The sequence below is a fragment of the Muntiacus reevesi genome, chromosome 3, assembly GCF_963930625.1.
Source record: "Muntiacus reevesi chromosome 3, mMunRee1.1, whole genome shotgun sequence".
Lineage (NCBI taxonomy): Eukaryota > Metazoa > Chordata > Mammalia > Artiodactyla > Cervidae > Muntiacus > Muntiacus reevesi.
This window is the reverse complement of record NC_089251.1, coordinates 251,407,599-251,435,205: the sequence shown is the minus strand read 5'-3', so window position 1 is coordinate 251,435,205 and position 27,607 is coordinate 251,407,599. Positions and strand designations below refer to the sequence as shown.

General features: G+C 39.4%; 1 protein-coding gene and 1 non-coding gene across 6 annotated transcripts in view; both read right to left on the bottom strand.

Moving 5' to 3' along the window:
- OSBPL6 (oxysterol binding protein like 6) overlaps nucleotides 1–27,607 on the bottom strand; it is a 215,346-nt gene that overhangs the window by 16,287 nt on the left and 171,452 nt on the right. For all 5 annotated transcript variants that reach the window (XM_065931822.1, XM_065931825.1, XM_065931826.1 and 2 more), the window contains 8 exons: nucleotides 23,643–23,808; nucleotides 19,949–20,082; nucleotides 12,550–12,657; nucleotides 10,516–10,653; nucleotides 3,433–3,520; nucleotides 2,592–2,845; nucleotides 1,721–1,858; nucleotides 1,086–1,149 (listed from right to left, as the gene is read on the bottom strand). In XM_065931822.1, coding sequence (XP_065787894.1) covers nucleotides 1,086–1,149; nucleotides 1,721–1,858; nucleotides 2,592–2,845; nucleotides 3,433–3,520; nucleotides 10,516–10,653; nucleotides 12,550–12,657; nucleotides 19,949–20,082; nucleotides 23,643–23,808 — 1,090 coding nt within the window. The remainder of the gene's footprint in view (nucleotides 1–1,085; nucleotides 1,150–1,720; nucleotides 1,859–2,591; nucleotides 2,846–3,432; nucleotides 3,521–10,515; nucleotides 10,654–12,549; nucleotides 12,658–19,948; nucleotides 20,083–23,642; nucleotides 23,809–27,607) is intronic.
- On the bottom strand, nucleotides 23,233–23,375 carry LOC136165863 (small nucleolar RNA SNORA79). The gene has a single exon (XR_010662827.1). It is a non-coding gene; the product is annotated as a small nucleolar RNA SNORA79 (small nucleolar RNA).

The window sequence follows — 27,607 nt, the reverse complement described above, 5'->3', positions numbered from 1 at the left end:
ACATGATGGATTTTTGTTTTACTTGTGGACACTCAGGTATATCTTTGCTTGTGTATTATTGCCTGGTCTCGTTTTTAATGAGATAAGGAAGCTTAGTGCTCTCTCCACAAAACTTCTGACTCTTTGTTATGAACAAGAAATGACTTACTTTCTTAATCTGCACTAAAGTACAGTCATGGTGCTGCTCTATCATTTCATATCATTTTTAGGTTGAGGAACTGCATGTGAGAAGAGTCATACTGTGATCAGTGAAGTGCCCTTTCAAATGTGAGGGAATTATTCACATTTAATGGTAAATGTACACATATATGATGGCTCAAATGGTAAAGAACTCGCCTCCAACGCAGGAGACCTTGGTTCCATCCTGGGTCGGGAAGATCGCCTGGAGAAGGGAATGGCTACCCACTCCAGTATTTCAGCCTGGGAAATCCCATGGACACAGAAGTCTGGCAGGCTACAATCCACGGGGTCACGAAGAGTCAGACACAACTGAATGACTAACACTTTCACTTACATATATATATATATACTTTTCTTTCTAGAAGGGTTTTGAAGCTTTTTATCCTAGGTGAGTCTGCAACATTCTAACTTAACAATGGATATTAATTTAATAGAGACTTCAATTCAAACCCCCAAGCCTCAATGAGTTAAAAAACAGAAATTACTGCTATGCATGTGTCTCTCAATAGACTGTGAGCACAGATGATGTACAGCAGAGCTTTCTTTCAGGATTAAGATCTATTTGTACACCTTTAAGAAAAGCAAGAAGACAGCAGATACAAACTTCATGCTACTGATGCAGACAATGAGGCACAATGAGGTAAAGAGATTGCTCTGAGCTGGCAATGTCAGCATACAGCTCTGCTGTCTCATAGGGCTTTGCTTCCTAAATAAATAATCCCATCTCCCAGGTGACATGGTTTCATATTTAAATCAAGAAACCTAATCTCTGAAACTGAACTCCATGCCAATTACCAACATTTTCTGAGTTCTAAAAGAAGAAATCTAAACAGAGCACTTTGGAAACTAGAAACTTTCTTATAGGCTTATCAATTGGATTTTGAACTTATAATTGAAATACAAACCTTGCCAAAACACAAAATTCTTGGATTCACAGTGACAGGCAGAAATGGGTGGATGATGGCTAACCTGAAAGTTAAAAACAAACAAAAAAAGGCAATGACATCAGTGTTAAAACTTCCACAAATGACCATTTTTCACAAATTTGGCTACCCCCAAATAAAAGCTGGGCTTCCCTGGTGGCTCAGAGGATTAAGTGTCTGCCCGCAATGCGGGAGACCCGGGTTCGATCCCTAGGTTGGGAAGATCCCCTGGAGAAGGAAATGGCAACCCACTCCAGTATTCTTGCCTGGAGAATCCCATGGACAGAGGAACCTGGCGGTCTACAGTCCACGGGGTCGCAAAGAGCTGGACACGACTGAGCAACTTCACTTTCTTTTCTTTCTTTAAATAAAAGCTACTCAACTCATCCATCTCTGTTACTGCATTATTCTCAAAATGTGTAAGTAAATTGCCAAATCTTACAACTTCACGCTTAAAAACATTTAGAGGATGTAATTATATAGATAAGCTAAGTGAATTTTCTGTTAACTAGTATTATTACCCATCTCAACCAGATATTTACAAAAAAAAGCTATTCTCTTCATCAAACAGCCCTCCTACAGTTTCTACACAGAAACCTGGGTCCAGTGGCACTTACTTGTTCTGAGAAAAATCGGAATCCTTTGTCCTCTCTAATGCATTCATAAGTCTCCCCAAGGACAGGGTTGAATGGCTTACTTCCTGCTCTGAAATAGGTGGAGCAATATCCTGAAACTGCAAATGCAGCAATAAGAACCTGTTAAAACATTTAAGAAAGGAAAATAATATAGGAGAGACTACTTCCAGGTCTGTTTGTCCCTTATTCCTCTAGATTTTATATAACCACATCAGTGGGTGCTGATTTGATGACATCTGCATTTTCTATTACTTGCACAGACTCTTCATATACTCATGGGGAAAAAAAAAAAATGAAAATGCAGTTAAACTCTGCATGGGAACCAGCAGGCAACTGAGGCCAAATAGTCTTCATTCATCTGTCCATCCAATTTCTTGAGTATCACAGAATTCAAAGGTTCTGAAAGCCAGGTTATGCCATTTACACAATCTTAGCAGGAAAGTTTGTGGCTGCTGGTGCTTTTCAGAGGGCAGGTCAAGTTTTCCAGAGTCACGTGGAGTAAAGGCCAGGGCAGAGAACAAACAGGACCTTCTCATACCCAAGTTCCTAAACAAATGGGCTTCCCTGGCATTCAGAAAAAGCTGATAAAGCAAGGCCAGGCACCTATAAGAAGTGTGATGACTTTACATTCTAACTTCAGAACCACTTGGACCCAAGAGTAAGTCACAAAGAGTGGATCTTTCAATAGAGGTATCTAGAGCTTTTTTGGCTCTGCCTGGTTTATGCAAACGGATTTCTCTTACCTATGCAGTTAGAGTATTAGGCAACAAGCAGATACACTATCCTAATGAATCTTCCCTAGCCCAGGTCTAGGGTTGGCAACTCCAAAGGGCGCTGCTCTGCTATTTATTACCATGCGCTCGTAGGGACTGTCAGTTTCCGAAGCCTTGTCCAGGAGCTCACTGTATTCCATTTCCTCGCAGAGATGCTGCAGAGTATTAAGTGGCTCATTTAGCTCCACAGGCATGGAGACTTTAGACAGGTCTTTACCAATGTTGTTCCTCAATATATTCCACAGGTTAATGTTACTGGTGTCGGGACAGGGAGCTGGCAGGCATGTTCGACGTCCGTTTCGGAAGGCTCCTGCCGTAAGCTCCCCATTCAAGACTAGAAGGAGAAAGAGGAGAATCACAGTGAAAGATATTTTGCTTTCCTGATTTCCCAAAATCTGGGAGGGAAAGAACCGTTTCAAATAATTCTGACTGTGATACATTTCTTAAGCCTCCCTTACACTCTCCCAACAGTGAACAGAATTATTTCAAAACAAGGTTGCTGATAAATGCACAAAACATCAATGTATAGTTCTGTCTGGTGTTGCTTCACGACTCGTGGGATCTTAGTTCCCCAGCCAGGGATTGAACCCATGCCCCTTGCCTTGTGAGCTCAAAGTCTTAACCACTGGACTGCCAAGGAAGTCCTAAACAAGTCAAAATTTTAAAAACTAAATATAAATATATTTAATTACAAAGGACTCAAAATTTCGGTTTGGGCAAGAACTAAACTTTTTATCTTAATCCTCTCCCTAACAAATTTTTCAACCATTTACCTCACCAGATTATACAAATATAAAATTTGTTGAACAATAAGCTGCAAAAGGAACAATTAGCAAGGGGGCCAAAATGATTGTTCATTGAATCATCAGCGTTGTATCTGGCATGTAGACAGGACAACCTCAAAACTCAAAGGATGCATACTTTGCCGAGAGATGCTGTCTGCAACACTGGTGTTGTCTTCAGATATATTATCGCTCACATCACTGATGTAAGACTCATCATCTGAAGCCTAAGGAAGAGAAGAACATAGAAAGGATCAGAAATTTCATTCAGTCTTGACATTTCAGAAAAATTAAAGAATTAAAAAACAACAGGATACTGCTCATGGAAAGCAGAGGTCATAGTGGGAAATACATGTGGCACATGGGCAATGAACCCCTTAGGGTGTCCCATGAGCCAGAATATAGGACTGCCAGGAAGCAGCCCTTATCTTTAAGTAGCTTTCTATCTTAAGTTGGGCTGAGAAGTTGGGAGAGGCCAGTACACAACGAGAAATGTTTCAATCCAACACAGTAAGAATGTGCAGAAAAGGAGACTCTACAAATCCCCATAGAGGAGTCAGGAAAGGCTGCTGGAGGAAATAATATTTTAACTGGGTGTTGGAGGATGCAGAGTTGCCTGGTGGTTAGAAGCGGGGGAGAAGTACAAGAAGACGGGATGGTGTACAAAAGCAAGGACCATGAGAAAAACGTTCCTTCTAGGAATGTTAAGAAGTCAAGAGGCTGTAACAGAAGATGGGGCAAAGATGAAGAGGTCTGACTGCGAAGGGCCTTGAATGTCAAAATAAGGTCTCTCATATAATTGTGCATGTGTGCAAGCTAAGTCACTTCAGTTGTGTCTGACTCTATGCGACCCAAAGACTGCAGCCCACCAGGCTCCTCTGTCCATGGGATTTCTCCAGGCAAGAATACTGGAGTGGGTTACCATTTCCTTCTCCAGGGGATCTTCCCAACCAAGGGACTGAACCAGTGTCTCTTATGTCTCCTGCATTGGCAGACAGGTTCTTTACCACTAGCGCCATCTGGGAAGCCCTCACATATAATCGTATGAATTATTAAATGCAAGGAAATGATACAGTCATATTTGGTTCTCAGGAAGACACTCTGCAACTTGTCCTAGGGAGCGCAGAGAACAGGATCCTATGTAGATCTGGATAAGAAACACTGACTGATTTCACTAAGATGCCCACAGTAAGGTTCATTTGAGGCAGTACAGCTGCATTCGGGAACCACATTTAAAGTGTAACAGACAAAATCTGGCAGATAATTTGGGGGCAGGGAAGAAAGATTTAGGGAAACAGAGAAATCAAGAATTAAGCCATTCTCTCCATGAGAAAAATATGGAACTAAAATGAAACCAAGATTCACATAAGAATAAAATTAAGGGCAACATATATATTAAGGGGATTCAGAGAAAGAGCAGATAAGAAAACAGAGAATTACCATAGAGCCATTCAGAGGAATGGGAAAATCAATGTTTTTACTATAGGCAAGAAAGCTGTTGACACCTACTCACTGTCTTCAAAATGGAAATATGTTATATCTTTTCTGAACACAAAAACAGAACACTCTTATTGTAAAAAATCAGAAATTACATGAAGGTAAACAGATGATATGGAAATCACCCATACTGTGACCTAAAAGAAATCACTTTCAACATTTCATAGGTTTTACCCGCAACTTCAAAATGCCTATATAAACACACAGATACATCTATCTTTAGATACTGAAAAAGCAGATGGGTTTACATGCCATTTTATAGTATTCTGAATATACTCCCATTCTCATGAAAACAGCTCTCCATCTTTACTTAATGGCAGATAGTTACATAACACAAAGAATTGAACCAACATTCACGTGGCATCCTATTTTTTATTATTTACAGGTAATACTTGGATGAACAACCTTGGAAACATTTCTGTGAATCTGCCTGGCAATTTCATTAAGATTTATTCCCAGAAGTGAAATTGCTGGGGCAAATGAGTCACTCTTAGGCTTCAGCCCTATGTCGCCAAATTGCTCTCCTGGAAGACTGTACTATATTAGTTTACTCTTACCATCAGCATACGACGGCACCCATCTCTCACCCACTTAAACACTATACATTATCAATCTACATTGGTATCTATCTACCTAACACACATAAAAGATCTCTTTTTACAGTCTGAACTTCATCTTTAGTGAAACTCTCTTTCACATATTTTTCAGCTCTTCATATAAAGTGCATTTTTTTTCTAGCTTGCAATTTCTTTTTAAATGTTGCTTATGCCATTTTATGGTCAGGTAAAGGTTCCAAAATTTGTATATAATAAAAACAATCGGCCTTTGCCTTTACAGTTTCTGAATTTACTGCTGATATTTTTAATAGAGTTGGGAAGAGTTGATACACTTAAGGAGATAGAATTGTAGGCAGAATGATTTTATGCATAAATTAATAACTGTAGTTTTGCTTTTGTACTCTGACAAAGGCTATAAAGATGGCAAAATGAGAATGAAGTCTTTTTCTAACTTGTATTTTCCCACTGCAGCAGGCTTCTACTTTCCCATGACTGCAACAAAATGGAAGGCTAAACCTTCAGGCCCATGAAAGCCACACTTTGAACCTTGATAGAAATAAAAAGTAAATCAAACTCTTCCATGTGATTACTCTGAAAAAAGCTAATCACATCCAGTGATGTTAGAGGAAATAAATGCCTGTCCCAACCTAATTCATACTGCATGCATGTTTACTAGATGAACATTTAGAAGCTATTAACAGTCTATCCTCTTCAATTTCTAATTTCACTCAAACTAACACATGATAGAAATGGCCCAATATCCATGTCCACATAGAAAGATCTGTGTAGAATATAAAATAATTCTACAATTACAGTGGGTCTTGAATAAGATCTATATTATCGCATGTGTGAGCAGTAGCTGAGGCTGGGCAGGCGGGCTGTGATCCACTCATGTTATACCGTATATAAGGATATAGTACTCTGCAGTATTATAAAATGATTAATATATATTTACTTTCTCTCCCATGGTCAAGAAGTCTTGGAGCCAAATATTTCTCTTTAAGGGGTTTGGGATTCAAAAGAATTTAGGACATTTTTTTTCTAAATGTGACCATTTAGAAAAATGCAACCATTCAGCATTGCAGAAACACATTTAACAGTAGAGACAAAGAAGGAGATCATCTGAAAATAAGAAAGAGCATTTTTTAAAAAAGAGGTTGTACATTCATTAAATGAAACACATGAAGAATTTTCTCTCAGTCCCAGAAAATGTTAATATAAGGCAGCTAAGGCCCAGGTTTCTCAGATTAATCATGTGTAAGGTGCTAAGTATTCCTTCCTTCATTCAGTTAGCAAATACTTTCTGAGTTCTGGGCTCACAAGAATGTTCTAGTGATGCAGACAGAGTGCTGAAATCTCTTCCCTCACTCCAGTGGGAGAGACACACAATAAACATGAAATATATATTCTGTTGCTGCTAAGTCACTTCAGTCGTGTCAGACTCTGTGCAACCCCATAGATGGCAGCCCACCAGGCTCCCCCATCCCTGGGATTCTCCAGGCAAGAACACTGCAGTGGGTTGCCATTTCCTTCTCCAATGCATGAGAGTGAAAAGCAAAAGTGAAGTAGCTCAGTCGTGTCTGACTCTTAGCGACCCCATGGACTGCAGCCCACCAGGCTCCTCCATCCATGAGATTTTCCAGGCAAGAGTACTGGAGTGGGGTGCCATTGCCTGCTCCGATATATTCTGTTAGATAGTGATAAACACTATGGAAAAAAACTCAGAAGGGACAAGGCAAGTGAAAGGTCAGGGGCAAGGAGGAAATGGTAGCTCTACAGTGTAGCCAGGGCATCCAGGGCAGGCTTGAAGGTGACTTCTGAGTAGACTGAAGCGAGTGAGCAATCTGACTGCATGGCCCTGGAAGTGTTCCAACCAGGGCGGGTGGCAACACAGAGGCCCAACGGCCTTTGTCAGCTGTCATGTAGAATGTGCAGTTGAGCCCATCCTGCAGCTGCTACTAGATTCTCACACATACAGTGAACCAACCAGGTGGGCTGGCCAAGTCTGTGGTATGGAGACTCGGGGAGCCTTCCGGGGGCACCTCATCACAAGGGAACTCAGAAACCTGGACAGATGGAGTTGTCTCAGAAACAAGTCTCAGCCAAAGGGGAAGAGCAACCTTGAGAACACTGAGGTGCCTGTCACTTGGGCTTATCTCCTGGTCCAGCCTCTTCAAATACTTAAGACTGAGTGCTGTGATAAACGGAAGAGATTTGAATAAAAAAGTCATTTTATGAAAACCTGTAAGATACAGTTGCAAGGAACAAACACATAGCTCAGTTCTTTCCCATGTGGGTTGTAGGAGAGATTTACTCTTCTTGTATCAGCAAGGGACATGGGGTGTCTTCAGTAAACTGACAACTCCAGGAAGTACTCCACTGGCCTCTGGATGGCTCCAAAAGAACAGAGGTTCCAAGAGGCTGCAGCTGAGAACAGAGACCAGATTATGAGTCTCTGTATGGTAGCTAAGGAGTTTAGTGTCATCCTAGGAACGCTGGGGAATAGAGGTACCATCAGATTTGCATTTTGGAAAGGTTAACCAGGCTGCCCAGTGGAAACGGATTCAAGGCAGAAAGAAAGCGGGCAGGAAAACTAGTTATGGACGTTGACAGGGTAATATAGGTGGGAGCTGATGGAGGACTGAATGGGAGGAGAGGCAGTGAAGTTTCTCTTAGGAAAATATATGTATCTGAGATAATTTAGGTGACAGAATACAGAACGGGGTGCAATACAATGTGGGTGGTGGGTGGTAGGAAGGCAGAGGAGTGAAGGGAAATACTGAGGAAATTCGGGTATTTGATGTGAACACTTGGGTAGAAAAGTACTTAGGCAATATGAGAAGTAGAGGTAGGCTTGTGTTTTTTCCCTTGGTGTGTGCATGTGTGTGTGCATGTGCGTGCATGCACGTGTTAGGGGGTTATTAATTACTTCATTTGGACACGCTGAAATAGAGATTCTGTGGAGCATCCAGATGGCAGCATCCCACAGGTCGGTGGTTAGGTGGATCCCAAGCCAAAGCCTGCTTTTTCTTCAGACCTGCTTTCTTCCTGAGCTGTAGACTTGAATATCCAAAAGGCTGCCAGATACCTCTGCTGAGAGGTCTGGTAAGTTCACAGTGCCTTAACATGAATGGATCATCTCCACGCGCCTCTGTCCTCTACTACGTTGCCCCTCTGTTGGCCAATGGGCTCACTCTCTCCCTGCGGTGGCACCACCACCTTGCTTGGACTCATGCAATAACCCACCTCACATCTTCATTTCTGTCTTGCCAGTGGCTGGTGCAAGTGACAAGTGGGCACCCAGGCAGATGTGCCCCCAAGAACTTAGACAGGGCAATTAGGTTGCTCTCAGGAAGGTATGAGGTCATCAGATGGTGGGTCAAAGCCTAGATAATGTACAGTCAAGTTTGTTTGGATAAGGACAAAGAACTGGTCAGCAACAGGATCCCAGAAAAGGGAGAATCAGAGAAGAAATAAATACTGGGAGCACATCTCCAGCACTGTGGTCCCTAGGGTAGAGACTAACTCACAGACACTAATTCCCCACCACATGGGAGAGCATCCCTGTAATGGAGATGAAAGTCGGGAGCAATTACATCCTGGCCCTCACAGCCTTCAGCTCACTTCTCCTGCTCCCATTCCTTCCTTGCTCACCAACCTCCTAACCATAATTAGGCTTCCTGGGCAGATTTGCCTACAGGGAAAGAGACATGATCAGCAAACAGGATTATTTTGTCTATTTGATAACATCAATTGTCTATTTATAATTAAACTAGTTTCTGCCTTGTGAATGGGAATATCTGTGAATCTGTTAATCTATGACTTGGAATCTGAGAGGCAGGTGCTTAGTTTGATGAGGTAACAAATTCAGTACCTGATGTAACAATTCTGTTTTAATTTTTCTCCATTATCAAAGTGATATGTGTTCATCATTTCTATTTTCTAAAATCACTCGTAATTCCAAATGTCCAAAAGGAACTACTACTAATTTTCCAGGTGTTTCTTTCCAATCTATTTTCTATGCATATGGAAATAACATCTATCAATGATTTCATCTCCTTTTGGACTTCCTTAGTGGCTCGGATTCAGTAAAGAATCTACCTGCAATGCAGGGGACCCAGGTTCTATTCCTGGGTTGGGAAGACCCCTTGGAGAAAGGAATAGCTACTCACTCCAGTATTCTTGCCTGCAGAATTCCATGAACAGAGGAGCCTGGTGGGCTACGATCCATGAGGTCACAAAGAGTCAGACATGACTGAGCAACTAACACTTACTTAATTACTTCATTCCCTTTTTGTAAAAATGCATTACAGATCTGCAGTCTCAAATGACAAAATTAAACAACTGTGTAGGAAAGAGCTTTGGCTGCTCCTCTCACGCCAAAAAAGAAAAAATTCAAAGTGTACTTGACTAAATTTCAGCAAAAGAGTTTCTGCAACCTGACCAAGACCTTGCCAAGATTCACGAGCATGACAAGGAATCCAATAAATCTCTACTGGTAGCCAGTGGTGGTGGTGGTTTAGTTGCTCAGTCGTGTCTGATTCTGGTGACCCCATGGACTGGAAACCCACCAGGCTCCTCTATCCATGGGATTTCCCAGGCAACAATACTGGAGTGAGTCACCATTTCTTTCTCCAGGGGATCTTTCCAACCCAGGGGTTGAACCCAGGTCTCCTGCATTGCAGGCAGATTCTTTACCAACTAAGCCTCATGGTAGCCAGTGGTAACCTCCAAAAGCCATAATTATCCAACTAGATATATGCTAGACATTATGCTTCTAAATTCAAATTCAGTCTCTGGCAAAGATATGTGTTTGTATGTACATATAAGAATGGTATTTTTCTTATGTTCTCATTCTTTTTATATTTATTAGCTAGTCTCCTTCTATAAAGAACTGTTATCACCTGTTTATCCTGAAATATGATCTGTACAGGTAAATCAGAAAAAATCTTGATTTTTTCTTTTTATCCATCAAATTTAAGAGTATTGAGTTGGTGCCCAGAAGGCTAAGGGCTCAGTAAATGGAATCCATATAGTTTGTATGCTTTTGGTTTTGCTACTATTTGGACACCTTATTATGATGTTAAAACCAAGTTCCAAAGCCTTACTTTCTTTTACCCAAACTCATGGTCAGAAGCAGTTGGGGTTGACACATCCAGGAACCTTACCTCATTCTCTGATGAGCTTGCAGAGAGGAGCACTTCTTGGGCATCGAAGAACTCAGAGACAGATTCTGACATGGAGAGGCGGCTCTCATTGGCTACTTGCTGTGACAGGGGTAGACTGACATGGATTTGCTCGCCACCCTACAGGAGAGAAAGGTAGATGGTGTGATCGCTTTCCTCCCTCGTATGAATGGCTATTTGTTCAAATTAGACAATGAAGTACTAGCCAGATCTCTAGAAACATTCACAGTATATGTTACAGGACTGGTGAGCACAAGCAATTTTCACTTGCAACTGAGTAATGACCACTGCATAAGTTTCCTTCCAATATGCCTGAAGAATCCAAAAGTGCAAACAAAAGGTGAGTAGATTTTCAATCTATGCTCAATTGACATTTAGTGGCCTGAATAACAGATTGAGGCCCCAAAACACCCTGAATTGACTGTGGAGACAAGTTCCTTGCCATATGCTTTGGCCTGTCACTACTAGCCATATTCTAACCAGTATACTACAACTCAAAAAGTATTTGTAGTAACCACTAGCAATATGCTAAGGAAACATTCTATAAGACTAATTTTTGAGACTGAATATATTGATATAAAAAGTCACTTTCCAATTTGATCATGACTTTTAGCCAATGAAACATATGATTAGAGTATTGAACCTTATTTCAAACTGTATTTTTATTCATACAATGATAGCAAATGATATTGCTTTCAAGAAAGCAATTTAAGTTGCAACAAGAAAAACAGGCAAGAGAATTATACATTTTAAACATCTAGTACATCTAATACACATTTTAAATTGAAAAGATTCACACTGAGACTGTTGACTAATTTTTAAATGATAAAATTTTAGAAATATTCTAGATTCTGGGCAGTTGAGGGGGCATAAGTGTCATCAGAGATCACAGGACCCATGGATGTTAATGGACACAGGGTCGGTAACTTACATCGAAGAGAAGCTGTCTGGGGATGGTATTTCTTAAGCAGTTAGATAGCAGAACCCTTACACTTACAGATTTCTAGAAAAATGTATGTTTGGTGCAAATATGGCCTTAGCATTAGTTAAAACTCTCACCTTAAAAAAAAAAAAAACCTCTCACCTTGTTACATGTATTACTGTTCAAAAATATAAATTCTCCTGGCTAAAAATAATAATTTTATTAAAGTGTTAGTTGCTCAGTCGTGTCTGACTCTTTGAGACTCTCGGACCCTAGCCCACCAGGTTCCTCTGTCCCTGGAATTCTCCAAGCAAGAATACGAGTGGGTTGCCATTCCCTTCCCAGAGGATCTTCCTGATTCAGGTATTAAACCTGGGTCTCCTGCATTGCAGATGGATTCTTTACCATCTGGACCACTAGAACTATACACTCATGTTAAGTCCAAATACTGAATATTCTCCTATCCTCTTACTGTTTTTTTCAAAAATTCTTCTGAAAAATGGAATAATAATAGCACCCACATCAGAGAGTTGTTGGGGGTATCAAATGAGATAACACAAGTAAAGTGGGTTAGCAATACCAAGCACATAGTAAGCATTCGCTTGACATGTGTTAACCATTAATTATTAGCATCATCACCAGGAGCCGTAGGAGCACAAATAATATTTTCTTAGCAAGCTCAGGTGACGTCTCTTCTTAGATAGAACTTTTAAAACAAACCTTAAGAAAACTTTTATTTAGCACCTTCTCTGCTAAAAGTGCTTGTTTCAACATTTCATGGGCCATTAATGATAATGAATATTTCAAATGAGGAGTGACAGAAAAGTCACAAGCTGGAGTACATATAAATTAAATAATCAGTAGCATGAGATGAACACAGTAATAAATAAAAATAGACAACCGATCACCAACAATAAATGATGTTAAGCTCATGTATATCCTTCACTCCAAAGAACATTGAACTGTCAGCAACACAAGATTTATGCCAGAAATTGCATTAGTAGTGAAAGAACTTTATAAAAATAAATAAAAATATGCAGTAGGTATAGATGCTACAAAATAAGTATTCTATATCTATTAAAAATGAATCTTACCTCATCAGGGCTAGGAATAATATTTACACTAACAACCTGATCACAAATAATAGATTCTGAATGTATTCTGTTCAACCGGCTCCTTAGTTCAGCATTCTGGTTGAGTGCCTTAAAATAACAAAAACCACACATGTAATTTCAAGTTATTGAGCAAACGTAAGGCAGAACCAGCACACAGGTACACTTTAGACAACAAAGTCTATGATGCTTTAGCTGTAACTTTTGGAGCCACCATAGGCCAGATCCCACTAGTAAGAAGGAAAGAAATGGCTCAGAATTAAAGCATTCATTTTTTGCAATATAAGACTACTGCTTAGTAGACGCGTGGGTTGAAAAGAGTTCAAGGATTTCATAAAATTGATTCAAGGAATTTTCTCTCCTTTACAGTCAGGCCCACTATATCCAAGCCCAGTCTACCACCACATACATATAACATTTTATACCCTAGGATAAAAACTATTGATTCTTTAATTTTTTTTTCTTTTTTGGTTCCAGTTCCTAAGGTTTGGGAGTTATTTCAAAGCCAGATGTCTTATAAATAATTTGTAAATGGAATAAACAATGAACTGGCTTTATATTTCATAGAGCTATATTTTGACCTGGTGAAAGAAAACAGTTGCTGTGTTTCCATTTTCTAGGAGCACATAATTAGTACCTATGACAGTACAGCAGAACTGATTCAAGTGGAGACCAAAAGTGCCTTCCCCGAACAGCGTAGACATCGACAAGCATAGAGACCATATCACAGACAGGAAACTAAGCTCTCTGCATCTCATGATTCTTAACACACTCTTAAGTCAGCATCAGTAAAATACCATCTGCTCTACCTCAGTTTAGTGTGTGTGGTGGAAAGGGGACATATTTACATAAACATGGGCTCCCTATAGGGGCCCTGGGGACAGAGGCTCCTGGATCACATCAGTGCATGGAAATCTGTTCCACATACAGAAGACACATGTAGCTGAATAGATTACACCAAGTCTCAAGTAAGAGACCTTTGTGAGGACAAAGCCCAGTGAAAAGCTGGACTGCTCCTTTCCTTCTCATTAAAACCAGCAATGAGAAGATGGAAGTGGATATTTCAGAATGGAAAATAAATGTCAGGACTTACTGAAGAGTGAAGCTGCCCCAGGGAGTGAGGATTCTGCTTTTCTTCACAAGGAGTCAAAGAATACACTAAACTGATACACATATAGATACAACGGCCTAACTCTAAATTGGTACCTATTCCATCACCCAGGATAAATGATAAAGTGGCTAAACTTCACACTTGCATTGAGCGGTGCAGAGTTCTTGAGCATGGAGCATGGAACAGTCTTCCCTCTTTTCTTTCTGCTCAGCTTTTTTTTTTTTTTTGGCTACCCTGTCCAGCTTATGGGATTTTAGTTCCCTGACTAAGGATCAAACCCAGGGCCTTGGGAGTCAGAGTGCTGAGTCCTAACCACTAGACCACCAGGGAATTCCCTCAGTTTTCTCTTTTCAAGGAGAAAATTCTTCACTCACAGCTTTTGGCTTTCATTTAAAGTCTTTAGAACCAGTCTGTAAAATACGTGTAAAACAGAATACATTTGGTCTTGTGGGCTGTCAGGTATTGATGGATTAAAGGTGCACACAGATCCTACAGTCATTACATTGCAGACAGGCGAAAATATGTGTCTAGTTCCTTGAGCAAACAGGGATGTATTAGTGAGAAAAAAGGTGATTACATTTTTAGTAAATAAATCATGTGCTTCCCAGTACCTTTACATTCTGCAAAAGTGCTCAGGATCTTTTTCTTGGAGTAAAATCTCAAACAGTTGAAATTTGAAAAAAAAAAAATACTGCATCACTCCTATGCTTTGCAACTATATATGCTCATTTGCTCTTTCATTGTTTCTCTGTCCACAAGGGTACTGAAAGGCAACTTAGTTACTGATATAATTGGACTCAGATATATTTTGCTGTCTTGGAAGTAGGAGGCCTTGTTGTATGTTGTTTGATGGCTTTAATGGCAGAATCACATTCACGACTTCAGGGTTTCACACAAACCTCACCTAAGGGTTTCTACAAAGTGACACCACCTTCTGTTGCCCCGGAACAAAGTTAACAAAACAACCCCACAAAAACTCACAGGCAAGGACAAGTAATTTCTTTTTCCCAGCAGGTGGGAGTTAAAAACACAAGTTTTCCATTCATACGGAAACTTGTAGAATTGCTTGCTCTGGATATTTAAGAAAGTTAAACTCCCATGTAATCTCTTCTCATCCAATATTCATTAAATGTGATCCTGCCTACAGGTGTGTGTGAAGGCACAGGAGGTAGCCTCTAGCTGCTAATATCAATAGGACATGAGCTGAAAATTAAAGAAATACTGTGTTAATCATATATATGCAGTGGTAGAAAAATGTTGTCACACAGCACAAAAAAAGCCTGGAAATAAGTACTATTCCAACTCCGGCGACCCCGAGGATGGGAAGTGTAAGCAGACGCAGAGCATGCAGCAGCCCATTTGGGCGCGCCTGGCCAGGGCAGCTCCTCCTTTTGCCTCGGGACACAGACCACAGTGGGGGGTGGCTGCAGCCCGGCCCCATGAGTCAGGACCACATTTGTGACTTCCCTCGCTGAAGCTCATGACTGGTGATCGTTAACACAGAAGAGTCCAGGTGATGGCAGGAACAACACACAGAAAGCAGCCGAGGAGCCTGGACAGTGGTGAGGCGAGGGAAAAGGAGGCGAGCCGCCAGCCACTGGCGCCAGCCCGTGAGCAAGAAAAGCCACGGAAACCTGCGAGGAGTAACGCTGCTCTAGGAGGGGCAGGTGGGGTCAAGGCCTAACGGCAGGAAGCAGCCTCGGCTCAGGAACCACGCCTGGATTCCTGAGTCTCACACTTGCTTTCATGAGCGAGCTCAGGCCGCAGTACAAACTCTCCATGAGGTATGCTCACTTTCCCACACCTCATACACACTCAAGTGCCATATATCCACGAGACACAGCATTCCTGACCAAGCTGTGAAGGAAGTTACCATCTTGAAGCTCTGAGTCAGAATGAAGGGCCCAAATCCTCACTTCCTCGGCTATTAACTACCATTTTCCCACCCAGGCAGACAGTGGGTGAGAATTACCTTAGAGTGGGGGAGAGTCTGGCATAGTAAATGCATTCTACTGAATGGAGTTGCGGGTTATGGGAAGATATAAACTCTTCAGATAAAAGCGAAACTGGTTCAAAAGGAGTGAGAATGTGAGTATGCCAACTGTCGAAGCTAGAGCTATCAAGAATCAAATCATGGCTGGCTCTTAAAAATCACCTTGTTTTCTATTTTAAAATAAACTAACACTAAGATAGTGTATTTGGAAAATGCTAAAAAGTAGAAAAATATTTCTAAAAATTCATATCTTACTACTCAATCAACCGACTTTTGGTAGCTTGGTATATTTCTTTCTAGCTTTTTTCTTATGCATTTTTCACATTAAAAAAGGGAACCAAAAAAATGGGAACATACTCTACATCCTTCGCTATTTATTCTTGGTACACAAGATATTTATTTAATGTTGCAAACTCTTCACAAATATGATTTTAGTAACTGTGGAATAGGTGGTTATTTTTCTACTATTGGGCACTTATGATGTTGTTAACTGATTTTTATTAGAACAAATAATGCTGCCATGAATGTTTATGTACATATGTTTTCTACATTCAGCATTACTCCCTTAGATTATGCATATCAGCCATGAACCAAAGGACCAAAGCATAAAATACTTCGAAGGTTTTAAATAAACATCACAAAATTATGCCCAAAATGACAATGATTTAAAGTTACTGGATAGCTAAAAAAAAAGGTAAAGGATTCTATGAAGAACATCTTCATAAACAAAAAATTTGGCCAAGTCTCAGGGAACTGTGAAACTCAGGAACAAATATATTTAAAACATTTACTCCAACACAGAATATTTATTTCGGATGTATAAAATGTTGTAGACAGGAAGGATGGTAAATACTACGACTGAGATTTTAATTATGCTGCCATGTGCCTTAAGCCAATTTTTTGCTTACATTCCCATACATACCACATTTCATTGACTCTAAGATGCACAGTTCTCAAAACTTAACAGTTCTGAAGCACTGGTCAGTTTAACTGAAAGTAGTGTTTTCTTTCTTAGTAGTGCATAGAATGATGGCATATTGAACAATGAATGCCATACTGATTTAATGAAATATAATAATTGTAGATGGAATACAAGAATCATTGTACTTATACAATTGTACAACATACAATGTACATTGTACAACATACAATGTTCACACTTGTATGAACCCAACACCCAAAGCATTTAGCACAAGTTGTGCATAAACTCTGGGGTCAGAAATCAAACTAGTAACAGTGACAAAGTGTAATGCATTGAAGACAGACTCAGTCATGCTGAATCTTTTACTATAGTAATCTAGGGTGCTGAGTTTACCATAGTCTTATTATATATTATTTGATTTTGGTGTTTAGTACATAAAATTATAGCTGATGTGAAATAAAGTCATTTATAAAAGGAGAGATGCCACATAAAATACCTTGCCCTACAAATGTAAATCCAACATCTATGCTGCCTTTCAGGTGTAAAAGTTTGCTTTTAAAGCTTCATGGGAGTAAAATATCAGAATTATGCATGTCTCTGGATACATATAGATCAGGGATGAAATATTACTATAGAAGAGAAATTCATTACACTGTTCAGCCTTGCAAATCATTACACACTCAAGGCAAGTAACAATTTATGCTGAGCATATAGTGAAAAACGCTAATTTTATATATTTTATTATGCTATGTGCCTTCTAAAAGGATGATGGAATTTGCCAAGATGTTATATTTAAAAGCTTTATTGAAAAGCAGCATTTTAACCATTAGACATATATCAAATAGAACTTACATCAAATAAAAAATAAGTTCCAAAATGTTAGACTAATCTAATAAGTTATTTAAATAGTCTCTCTCCTTCCCTTTCTAGGAGGAGATTTGGCTTGGAAATCATTCATTTAAAAAAACCTGGGTTCTAACTGATGACATTTGAAAAACGATCAATGTCTTTAGACTACCTGCAATCACATTGTAATGTGAAATTATATTAATATAAAAACATACTCAGAATAGCTGTCTCAATATACTCAAGCTGTTTCATATCTTGTTCATTCCTAAATCCTATATTTGAAGAGGCACAGTGAGGATAATAGAGCTAGCCAACCAGGATGGCTACATCAGTTAACTGTTCCCTATCTTCAATGTCTGCTTATCTGTTAGTTCTTTCTCTTTATGATACAAACAAACTGAGGTGACTGTGAAATTTCAAGGCTGACTTTCAGTCCATATATCATTTACTGCTAAATCAGATCCTATTAATCTTTTTGTTCTTGAAATTATCAAAACTCTTTCTTCTTGATCTCAGTGGTCATTGCTATCTAAATTTGTCAGTGGATCCCCTGGGTTTCCATCGAAGGATTCTCTTTTCTTTTTTCAGCTTGTCCTTTAAATACTAATGTTCACGACAGCAGTACCACTGACCTCTTTTATTCTGACTGAAAACACAATTTATCAACAGCTATAAATTCACCAAGATACTGGGATATCCACATCTTTCTCTCCAGCTTGGGCTTCTCTCCTGAACCCTAGAGCTCAGGAGAAAATGACCCCACTCAATGGGAAGGTACATACAGACACAAGGATGTAAACACAGCCAAAATGCTGAGATAACACAGAACTGGAAACATGGGATTCTCTAGTGGATAGGGTATAACTCTCTTTATGCTGCTGCTGCTGTTGCAAAGTCACTTCAGTCACGTCCGACTCTTTGTGACCCCATGGACCGTAGCCCACCAGGCTCCTCTGTCCATGGGATTCTCCAGGCCAGAACACTGGAGTGGGTTGACATTCCTTTCTCCAGGGAATCTTCCCAACCCAGGGATAGAACCCAGGTCTCCCGCATTGCAGGCAGGTTCTTAACCAGCTGAGCCACCAGGGAAGCCCATTCTCTGCCTTACCAAGAAGCGAATAAAAAGCAAGCAAGCAAGAAACAAGCACATTTTCTCATTTTTCTTAGTACGAGCTTATTTCATACCACTAAGCCTTCAATCATTAGTACATCTGAATAAAACACTGCAGCATGTAGGGGAACAAAAGTGTATTTGACACGTTTGCAAGATGACATACAAGATGCTTACTAGCCATTATTTTGATCTTTCTGATTTATGATCCTTTTTAGAATCACGATTCAGTAGATCCATTAAGATGGACAAGGTGTTCAACAGATATATGACAGGAGATCAGGCCAGGGCAAACCATTAAAGTGTGCTTGTGAAGGAAGCCCTCTGCAAACTGGCGCCCAGTTACTGCTTTGAATGCGCAGGCTCTTGAGTTTCCAAGCAGCATATGTGCCTCAACTGACAGTGTTTAACGGCAAACACAGAAAGTGTGGCCCAGACAACAGCATTCAATAACATGAAACTTAACACTGAAAAGAAGCTGACAGTTCAGGTACATAAAACATGGTGAGACGGTTTAAGTCTAATTTGCAGGAACTGAGGGAAACTGTTCAAGCAGGAGCTGATCCACATGGAAAACCACTTACCCAGGATTTGCTTGCTCCTTCGCTCTGATCCAAGGCACCAGGAAGTGAACAATATTTTATGTAATCACTGAGTTCTCACACAAAAATCAATAACAACATTGAAGTCTTAAAGGAAATTTTAAAGGTGCATTTATAGACTAAGTGAAGAAAAGCACTTTCAGAAGAAGTGCTCAGTTTTAAGAAAGCAGAAGTGTAGTTTTAAAGGATTTTTAACAGAAATTACAATCTTGAAATATATAGGGATTTGATTAGTATTAATAAGATCAATATAATATATATTAAGTAATACATATTATAGTGTAAAATATATACTGAAATTTTAGAGTCTAGATTCAGGGAACATAGACAGGAAGAAAATCCTAAGAGTGCAAATCAAAAGAGTAAAAAAATAAGTAATAATAATCAGTAGCTTTCAATAGACTAAAATGCATCATAAGTAGGAAAAATACTAAGTGTGGAAGATCTGGTAGATTTTGTCTGACGCGGGATTGGACATAGTCTCGACAGTTTAGATGTGTAGGTAAATCATGTATAAATGCATTAGTTTTTTCAACCAGGGATGGCCTTATAAGACCACAGAGGGGCATTATAATCAGCCAAAATATAAATTATGTTTGCAAGCAAGTTCGGTTGATTGTCACTGTTACCTTGATATCTTTTGGAAGAAAAGTAATACAATCTAATACTGACACTGTGATGGCTTGGGGAATTTCAGACAGATGTGTCATTCCCATGATGGACTGTCTCCACCCCCGTAGCTGGCTTGGAGGGTTAGGAACGTGTCCTGAGAATGATACAAACACTCATTTACCTGAGACAGGGACTGTCGGAGTCGTGCCATCTGCGTGCTGTGGCCTTTATTGTGATCCTGCTCAGAAACCATCTGCTTAAGCTTCTCCTTCTCTATAGCTATGCTGTTAAATGCAGACTTCAAAAGAGAATGCACTGGGTGGGGAGAAAAGTAAGAGACAAGGATCAAATGGATTCAGAAAAATAAACAGAATTATAAACTTCTCAGCACTTGTAACTCATTCATGAATATTTTCTGGAAAGGTTATGTTACAGTCTAATTGAAAGTCAGCCTTAAAATGGAATCTACCAGAATATCTAAATACAAAACAAATACGGGAATGGTAATTAATCCGGATGAAAGTTTTAGCATTTCATAACAGATACGTCAATGAAGACCTGGAAGCAGCATATTAAATACCAATTTTTAAATTTCAATACTTAGAAACTAACCTATACTTCCTAGAGGGAAAAGGGAACAAGTTTTACTCTGCACAGTCAACGATAATACTTGAGCAGTTATGTGTACAATGAAGTCTCATGCAAATAATTTAGAACTATCAAATTATCACCACAAAGTATGCATCCAAAAAAGGGCATTTTATAAGTCTTGCAAATATAAAACAAACAGCTGTTTTAGAAGTTGGAGCTAGTTCTCTTTGTGGTGGGAAATGATTTGGTCTTTTTTTTTAAAATATTTATCAGACTATCATTGATTTAAAATGTGTTAGTTTCTGCTGTATAGCAAAGTAAATCAGTTATATAAATATACATATATCCACTATTTTTTAGATTCTTTTCCCACATAGGTCAATACCAAGTACTGACTGGCATCCCTTGTGCTGTACAGTATGTCCTTCCTAGTTACATATTTTATATATAATAATGTGGATATGTCCATCTCAGTCTCCCAGTTTACCCTTTCCCTCTTCCCCCACTGGTAACCATAACTTGTTTTCTACAACTGTGACTCTGTTTCTGTTTTGCTGAAATGATTTGGTCTTAAGAATAACACTTGCATTACTTTCTCAGCCAAAAACATCATGATATCAAAAGTGCTTTCAAAGAATACAAACGACCAGTTATAACATGAATATGTTCTGGGAATCTAATCTGCAGGATGGTTATGTTAACAGTACCATATTATTTACCTGAATTTGTTAAGATGTATTATTTACCTGAATTTGTTAAGAGAGTAGATCTCGCATGTTCTTACCACAAAAAAGAAATGATAATTATGCGACGTGTTGGAGATATTAGCTATCCTATGGTAGTAATTATTTTGCAATATCTAAGTATGTCAAATCAACATATATACCTTGAACTTATACAATGTTACAAGTTCATTTTATATCAATAAAGCTGGAAATAAAGTAAAACAAAATAAAGGCAACTAAAAACAACCTCCACCCTCATTTCTGCATACCTAACAACAGACATTTGTAAAAATCCAGGGCAGTCTTTAATTTTGAAACATAAAAATGTTGAATTTCCAACTCTTATCTTTATAGTAACAGTTTCTGCAAAATGTAAAGTCTTCTAAAATAGGGATTTCCTTGTAAGAGAAAGGTTATTTTTAAAAGAAGTGGAAAAATTTAGCAGAAAATAGTGACCTGAATTAAATGGGAAAAATAAGGGGATCATAAAGAACGTACAATTCATTGATTTATGTGCTACATTCCAGTTGTCATCAATTTTAAGGTAATAACTTGAGAGCTGAAATACATTAACCCAACTAGCAGCTCTAAAAGTGGATTCTCATTCATTTCAAAATCCATAATTTCTCCTAAAGAGTTCACTCAATAGTCATATAAAAGCCACTTTTTTCCCCAAGCACGGCTAAAAAGAAAACATGCTGTTTCAACAAAGGCTTTACAAGTCTGTTGAAACTTGGATTACCTGGAAGCCTCAGGAGTGCAACCAAATACATAAAGCTTTCCTGGGGCTACCTTCAAATTTATCCATCTTCCCTTAGAAGCTGTGCTATATTTAATTCACACATTTGTTGCCTCATTTTACCTGTTCCTACAATCTTGCATTAAAAGTCAAAGTCACTGGCTTCCTGATCATAAATCTATGCTGTTACATAAATAATTTAGCATTGCTCTAGTTTAATGACACGATTAGCATCCGGCTAAGACGTAATAAAAATGTACAAGGAGTAAAACAGGTGAAAGAGAGTTGGCCTTACAAAATCTCAATTGAAAAATCTGTAGAAAAAAAGATGGGTGGAGGGAGAAGATTTACTTTAGTTGCTTCAGGATGGTGGAATTAAAGAAACTTCTGGTAGCACATCTTTGCTGATGGTTTGAGAGTATGCATTTTTGTTGACTTCAGCTTTCTCAGAAATACCCTCAGGGCGCACCTCTTCTTTTCCCGAGTCACTAGGCTTTTGAATATTATGGGAGGCGGTACTTGAGATGTTCCATCTGACACACATTTTCAAGAATATTTTATAACCTATTGTCAGCAGCCCCAGAGGAAATATATGCGAAAAATTCATAATAAGGTGTTAGTGACTGAAAACAACATAATGTCTTTCTCCTAAAGATTACAATTTCAAAAAACAATTACTGGGAAGGCACTATTATAAGGTAAAAATGAATTTCAGTGGCTGAAATCTAGATACTCTAGCATTAAGGGGAGGGAATTAATTTAGGAGCTGTGGCTCTTCTTGGTGAACAGTCAAGACTGTCCAATTCTCCTGCTCTCCACTCTCCTGCTTCTCATTTATTATACTGCTCTCTCTGCCTGATGACAGCAGTTGAGCTTCTGTAACATGACTTACTGAACATTTAACATCAAAAAAGAGACTCCAAGGTGGTCTGGATGTCCACTCCCCTCTAATCTGGACTAGCAGTGAAGGGACAACGCTCCAGACCCAGAGTTGGCCACTTCCGTTGCAATCCACTCCACTCGAAGCCCTGAGCTGCCGTGGAAGGGGAGGGGAGAGGGACAGAGTTGTGTGCAGCCTCCCAGCTGTCCAAGGAAAGTGTCAGTAAGAAAAAAAAAAAAAAGAAAGTGTCAGTAAGGCCCCTTGAACCATTCAGCCAGGCTTCCAGCTGAATACCACGGAGGGAGTCCAGCTGATGCTACGCAGGACAGAGGAACTGCTTAGCTGAGCCCTCCTGATTCCTTACCCACAAACTGTAAAGTAAAATCAGTGAGTACCATTTAATAAAATTAAAAAAAAAAAGGTTTCAAACAGAATCTGCTAACTCACAAGTATGTATGACATAATAAAAAAAAGATGCTGAATAGTATTGTGGGCTCGTCTGCCTAACATAATATCTTATTTTTCTCCCTAAGTGTTTGCCTCTGCAAATTCAGAGAATAAACAGATAATCCCATTACCCTAATAATCTCTGAGTGAAGAAAAAGCAAATTTTAATTTATGATGACCTAAAAATCTCGTGCCAGGCCTGAAGGCAATAGGAGGAACATCATTAAAGACATAAAAACTTCACCCTTTTAGTCTTTCTGCCTTTTCTCACCCTCAATAATACTTTCTTTCCTCAGTCAAAACTGAAACCCTATGATGTGTGTTTTCCCAGGAGGCAGTCATCATATCCCACTGCGTTTTATCTATAGAACTGCAGTAAGTATATAAACCATTTGACCTTGCCGCCATGACCACCTAGACAAGGGTAAGAGAACGAATGGCAACTTCCCATCAAGGCAGAGAGCCACTATAAAGGCCACATTACATTTGTTACCTTTCTGTGCAATTAGACAAAATTCTTCTTGAAGCTTTGTATAATCCGTTGAACTTTCCAGAGGGTCTGTGAGGTGGCTAGGGGGAGTCTGAAATTCAATATCTGCACAAAGGTTGGGGTTGGAGGAATGCAAGCGAACGGGGGACATGGTGGCACTGAAAGGAACCTGGAAGGGAGGACACAAGTGATTAAAGAGCAGCAGCACATTGTCTGACAATCTCTTACACAGAAATCTATTCTGTTCTCCAAAATAACAGATTCCTCCCTGACGACACACTTGGAGACAGTACTCATCTATTTTGCAGGTGGTTCGGGTAGGAAGGAATCTCAGTTTCCCGTAGTTGATTTAGTACTGCTACAGACTCACGGGCTGTTCACTGTCACAGGGAGAGATGATGGCAAAATGACAGTGAGAAAAGGCATAATCCCAGACAGGCTTCAGCTCTGAACCCACCGAAACAATGCTGGCAGAGAGCAATCTCAACTGTGATGTAGCTGACCTTCTCTCACAAGGTCTGGGTATTCAAGTCAGACAGCTTTTTATGCCACCTTCTTTCTGAGCCTGGAGCAAGAATTCACTGAACAGGTAAAAATTCAAGAGGTGCATATACAGAAAGATTCACTTGCTCCATCGTCATTAGATAAAACATAAGTAAGTTAAATACTACATATAACAATGACTTAAAGAGGCCTGCAATTAAATTTGAAATTGATTTATCAAAAAAATCTGTAAATGAAATATTATATAAATTACTATCAGTACTTCTGTATATGACACACAACTCTGTCACATACATGAGGGTGGCTTATGAACTGGCCAAAAAGCATTAAGTAAAATAAAGTCATACTACTATAGATTTTCCCAAATGGCTAGAGGCACTTCCTTGCCCTTGGATTTGGGCTAGGCTTCTGATGGGTGGAGGCAAAATACTCCTTCTCTCTCCTTCCAGAAGGTTCTATCTGACCATTATAAATGCTGTCAGTCAACCATTCTTGGCGAATGAGAATGCCAATTCCTTTTATAAATCAGATCACCAGTAACCTCCCCTAATTCTTACTACACAGATATACATTCAATTACCTTCAAGAACCAGACTTAGACACCTCCACAAGCTGAATTTAGTATAGATTAAAAGCTAATTCACCTCCTCTGTCTAACAGAAAATATGCTGTAGGAGGAAGGAACCAGTATTTTGTCTGATGTATAGGCATGCTAGACCCTCTTCCTTTCTTCATTTTTTCACTTAGCTTTAAATCTCATGATAGAAAAAGGGAGGCAAAGGGGCAAGAGGGAGCAAGCAAGCATGTGCCTGTGCACAGAGGACATAGAGGATGGAGGGGGCAGGAGAGACCCCCCAAATCTAGCCTGAGCTGCAGTTTGTGGGCCTGGGTGATGGAAGTTGAGACTTAAGAGGGTCCTCAGGATGCAGCTTGGTCCTGGCAAGGAGTTATTTATCTCAAGATATTCAGGCTTCCCAGGAAAGAAAGAGGGAATGATGCTTTCCCCCAGATTCAGCTAAGCTAAGCATGGTAATATAGGATATCTGAAGCATTTGTTATCTGGAGACATCAGAGTAACTCTTCCTCATCCTCCATGTGGCTCTTGGCTACACCGGGCTGGGAGATGTCAACAACTTGTTTATCTCATTAGCAACTGAATTTATGACTCTTCCAGAGAACAGATACTAAAGTGCAGACAACCCATTTGAGAAAATGGATTCCTTGGGTTCAATAATTTGCTGGAATCCTATCCCGGCAACTCTGTGACAATAATGATTGAGGTTTTCTAGAACATCTATAAAGGAATGGGATTTATGTAGAGGAAAGTCTGAAGACAGATAAAGAAAACTGCTGATCAAGACTGTGGTGATGTTAAATCTATTAATAGAAAGAGCAGACAGCCCAAGGCCCTCTAGGAGGGACAGAGAGAGTCCATGGAAATGTTGGTGATGAGGAGGTCATGGGCAGAGATTGTGACTTGCAGAAATAGACCAAGGAGTTTGCAGATTTAAGGATGTGGTTTCAGGATACAAGGAAGTTAAGAGAGCATTTGAGAAAAAGGACTGTAGGTGTTTGATGCTGGAAAATGAAATGTGTTGAGGATCATGTAAAAGGGTTTTACCTGCACTTAGGTACCCTAACACTCCAGGGGCTAGCACTGTGTAAGACAGTGGTCTCCTCCCTTGGGTGGGTAGGGAGCCTGAGGGAGAGGGGGTGATGGGAGGCCCGGATGCAGTGGGGGCTTAGAGAGTCCAGTGAGGACCCAGACTTGTTCCTAAGATAAAGGCCTCTCTATTAAAAGTTCAATCAGATGCTGAGAAGAAAAACATGGCAAACAAGGATGAGAAAGAGAACATACAACAGCAGGTACAAGGAAGACACAGCATACACAACTCACAGAGCCAAAGTGAAGTCTTCTGCTACTGTTACTCTGCATCACATGAACAGGGGTGCCTGTGGGGAGTACCAGGGACTCTCAGGGTTCCCCCATGGGGAGAAGCTAGTGTTTCTCTTTTCCATCCCCCTATTCTGATGGGTCTGGCTGATGGCCTAAGTGGACTACCATGGATGTGAGTGCTAAGAATCAACAAGAACAAATCTCAGAAACATTTTGGGTTTACTTATCTCTGGGAGCAATCTCAGCTGCCCTAACACATCTGCGTTGGGCAAGAAGAACAAGTGACTGGAACCTCCTGGAAGAATTCCAGATAAAAAGCACCGAGCAGGATAGGATAGACTCAATTTTAGTTTTGGGAGAAGGAATGACAGGGAGTTAAGGGGAACCACTGCAGTCAAAGAAAGAGGAGGGCTGAGTCACCAGTGACAGGTCACTGAGATGTGGGTGAGGAAGCCGAGGGAGGCAGAAATGATTCTGTTAGATCCTGCCAGATGTTGTTCTGCTCCAGTATGCAATTAAAAGTATAGGTCCTAGAGTGTTTAGAATACCCATTCCCTCTAGTTATTCCTGAATACATGACTAAATGTGCCAGCATTGTTCATTAGCTGCTTTAAGTTATTCTTAACCTCTGTGATCACAGTTACCCTGCGGGGAAGGTGAGCATTAATACTTCCATCTTTCAAAATCTTCTCTTGCAGTTCCAAATAAAAAAAATATAAACCTATTCTATTCAAATAGGCTCTAATTTCAGTTTTATTATATTCATTATATGTTTATCTGCAATTAAAAGTGAACACAGTAGACATACAATCACTTCTGCATGCCATCTTAGAAGTATATTATTTAAGGAAACATTTGTATTTTCATAAAATGACTGACCTTTCCTTTCCATACTGAGATACTGTTCTCTAATAGTCATTTGGATTTCTGAATTTTGTAAATGAAAGGTTACATTTAAGAATTTTTAAACTGATTTTACATGTATTTATTGTCAGAATCTGCTACCATGTCAGTATTAGATACTTCATTCATCTTATTTGAATACATGTGTAAGATAACCACTAACTATGAAATCAATTTAAAATATTTCTTTGTTCAAATGTTCACAGAACTGTGAGTTTCAGTCACTTCTCTAATAAATTCCAAGTCACTAGTTCATTTCATAATCAAAATCATTTCTGTCTCTCAAACAATCCAGTTAAGTACCCAGATATAAATCAAGAGTCAGTCACTAATTATGAAGCATAAAACCAACAGTCCATACACCAATATCCATTCTCTTAGAATGCAACCAAAATCTTTTCATATTTTTCAGCAATTTTCGTCTTAAAATACACCAGCAGCAAGAGCAAGACTATAATTCAGGAAATATTATACAACAGCCAAAAGACTAATGTATGCTATGAACTCAGAACTCTGTATTTATAAAGTTGATAGGATATTATGATTAAGCAAATATTTAGATGTATTTTTATCCAGCATAAGGTTCTTGTGTTTACATATTCTATTTCATATTCCATGTGGATAGTTGACTGTTCTAAGCAAGTTTTGGTTATCTGCCTTATCT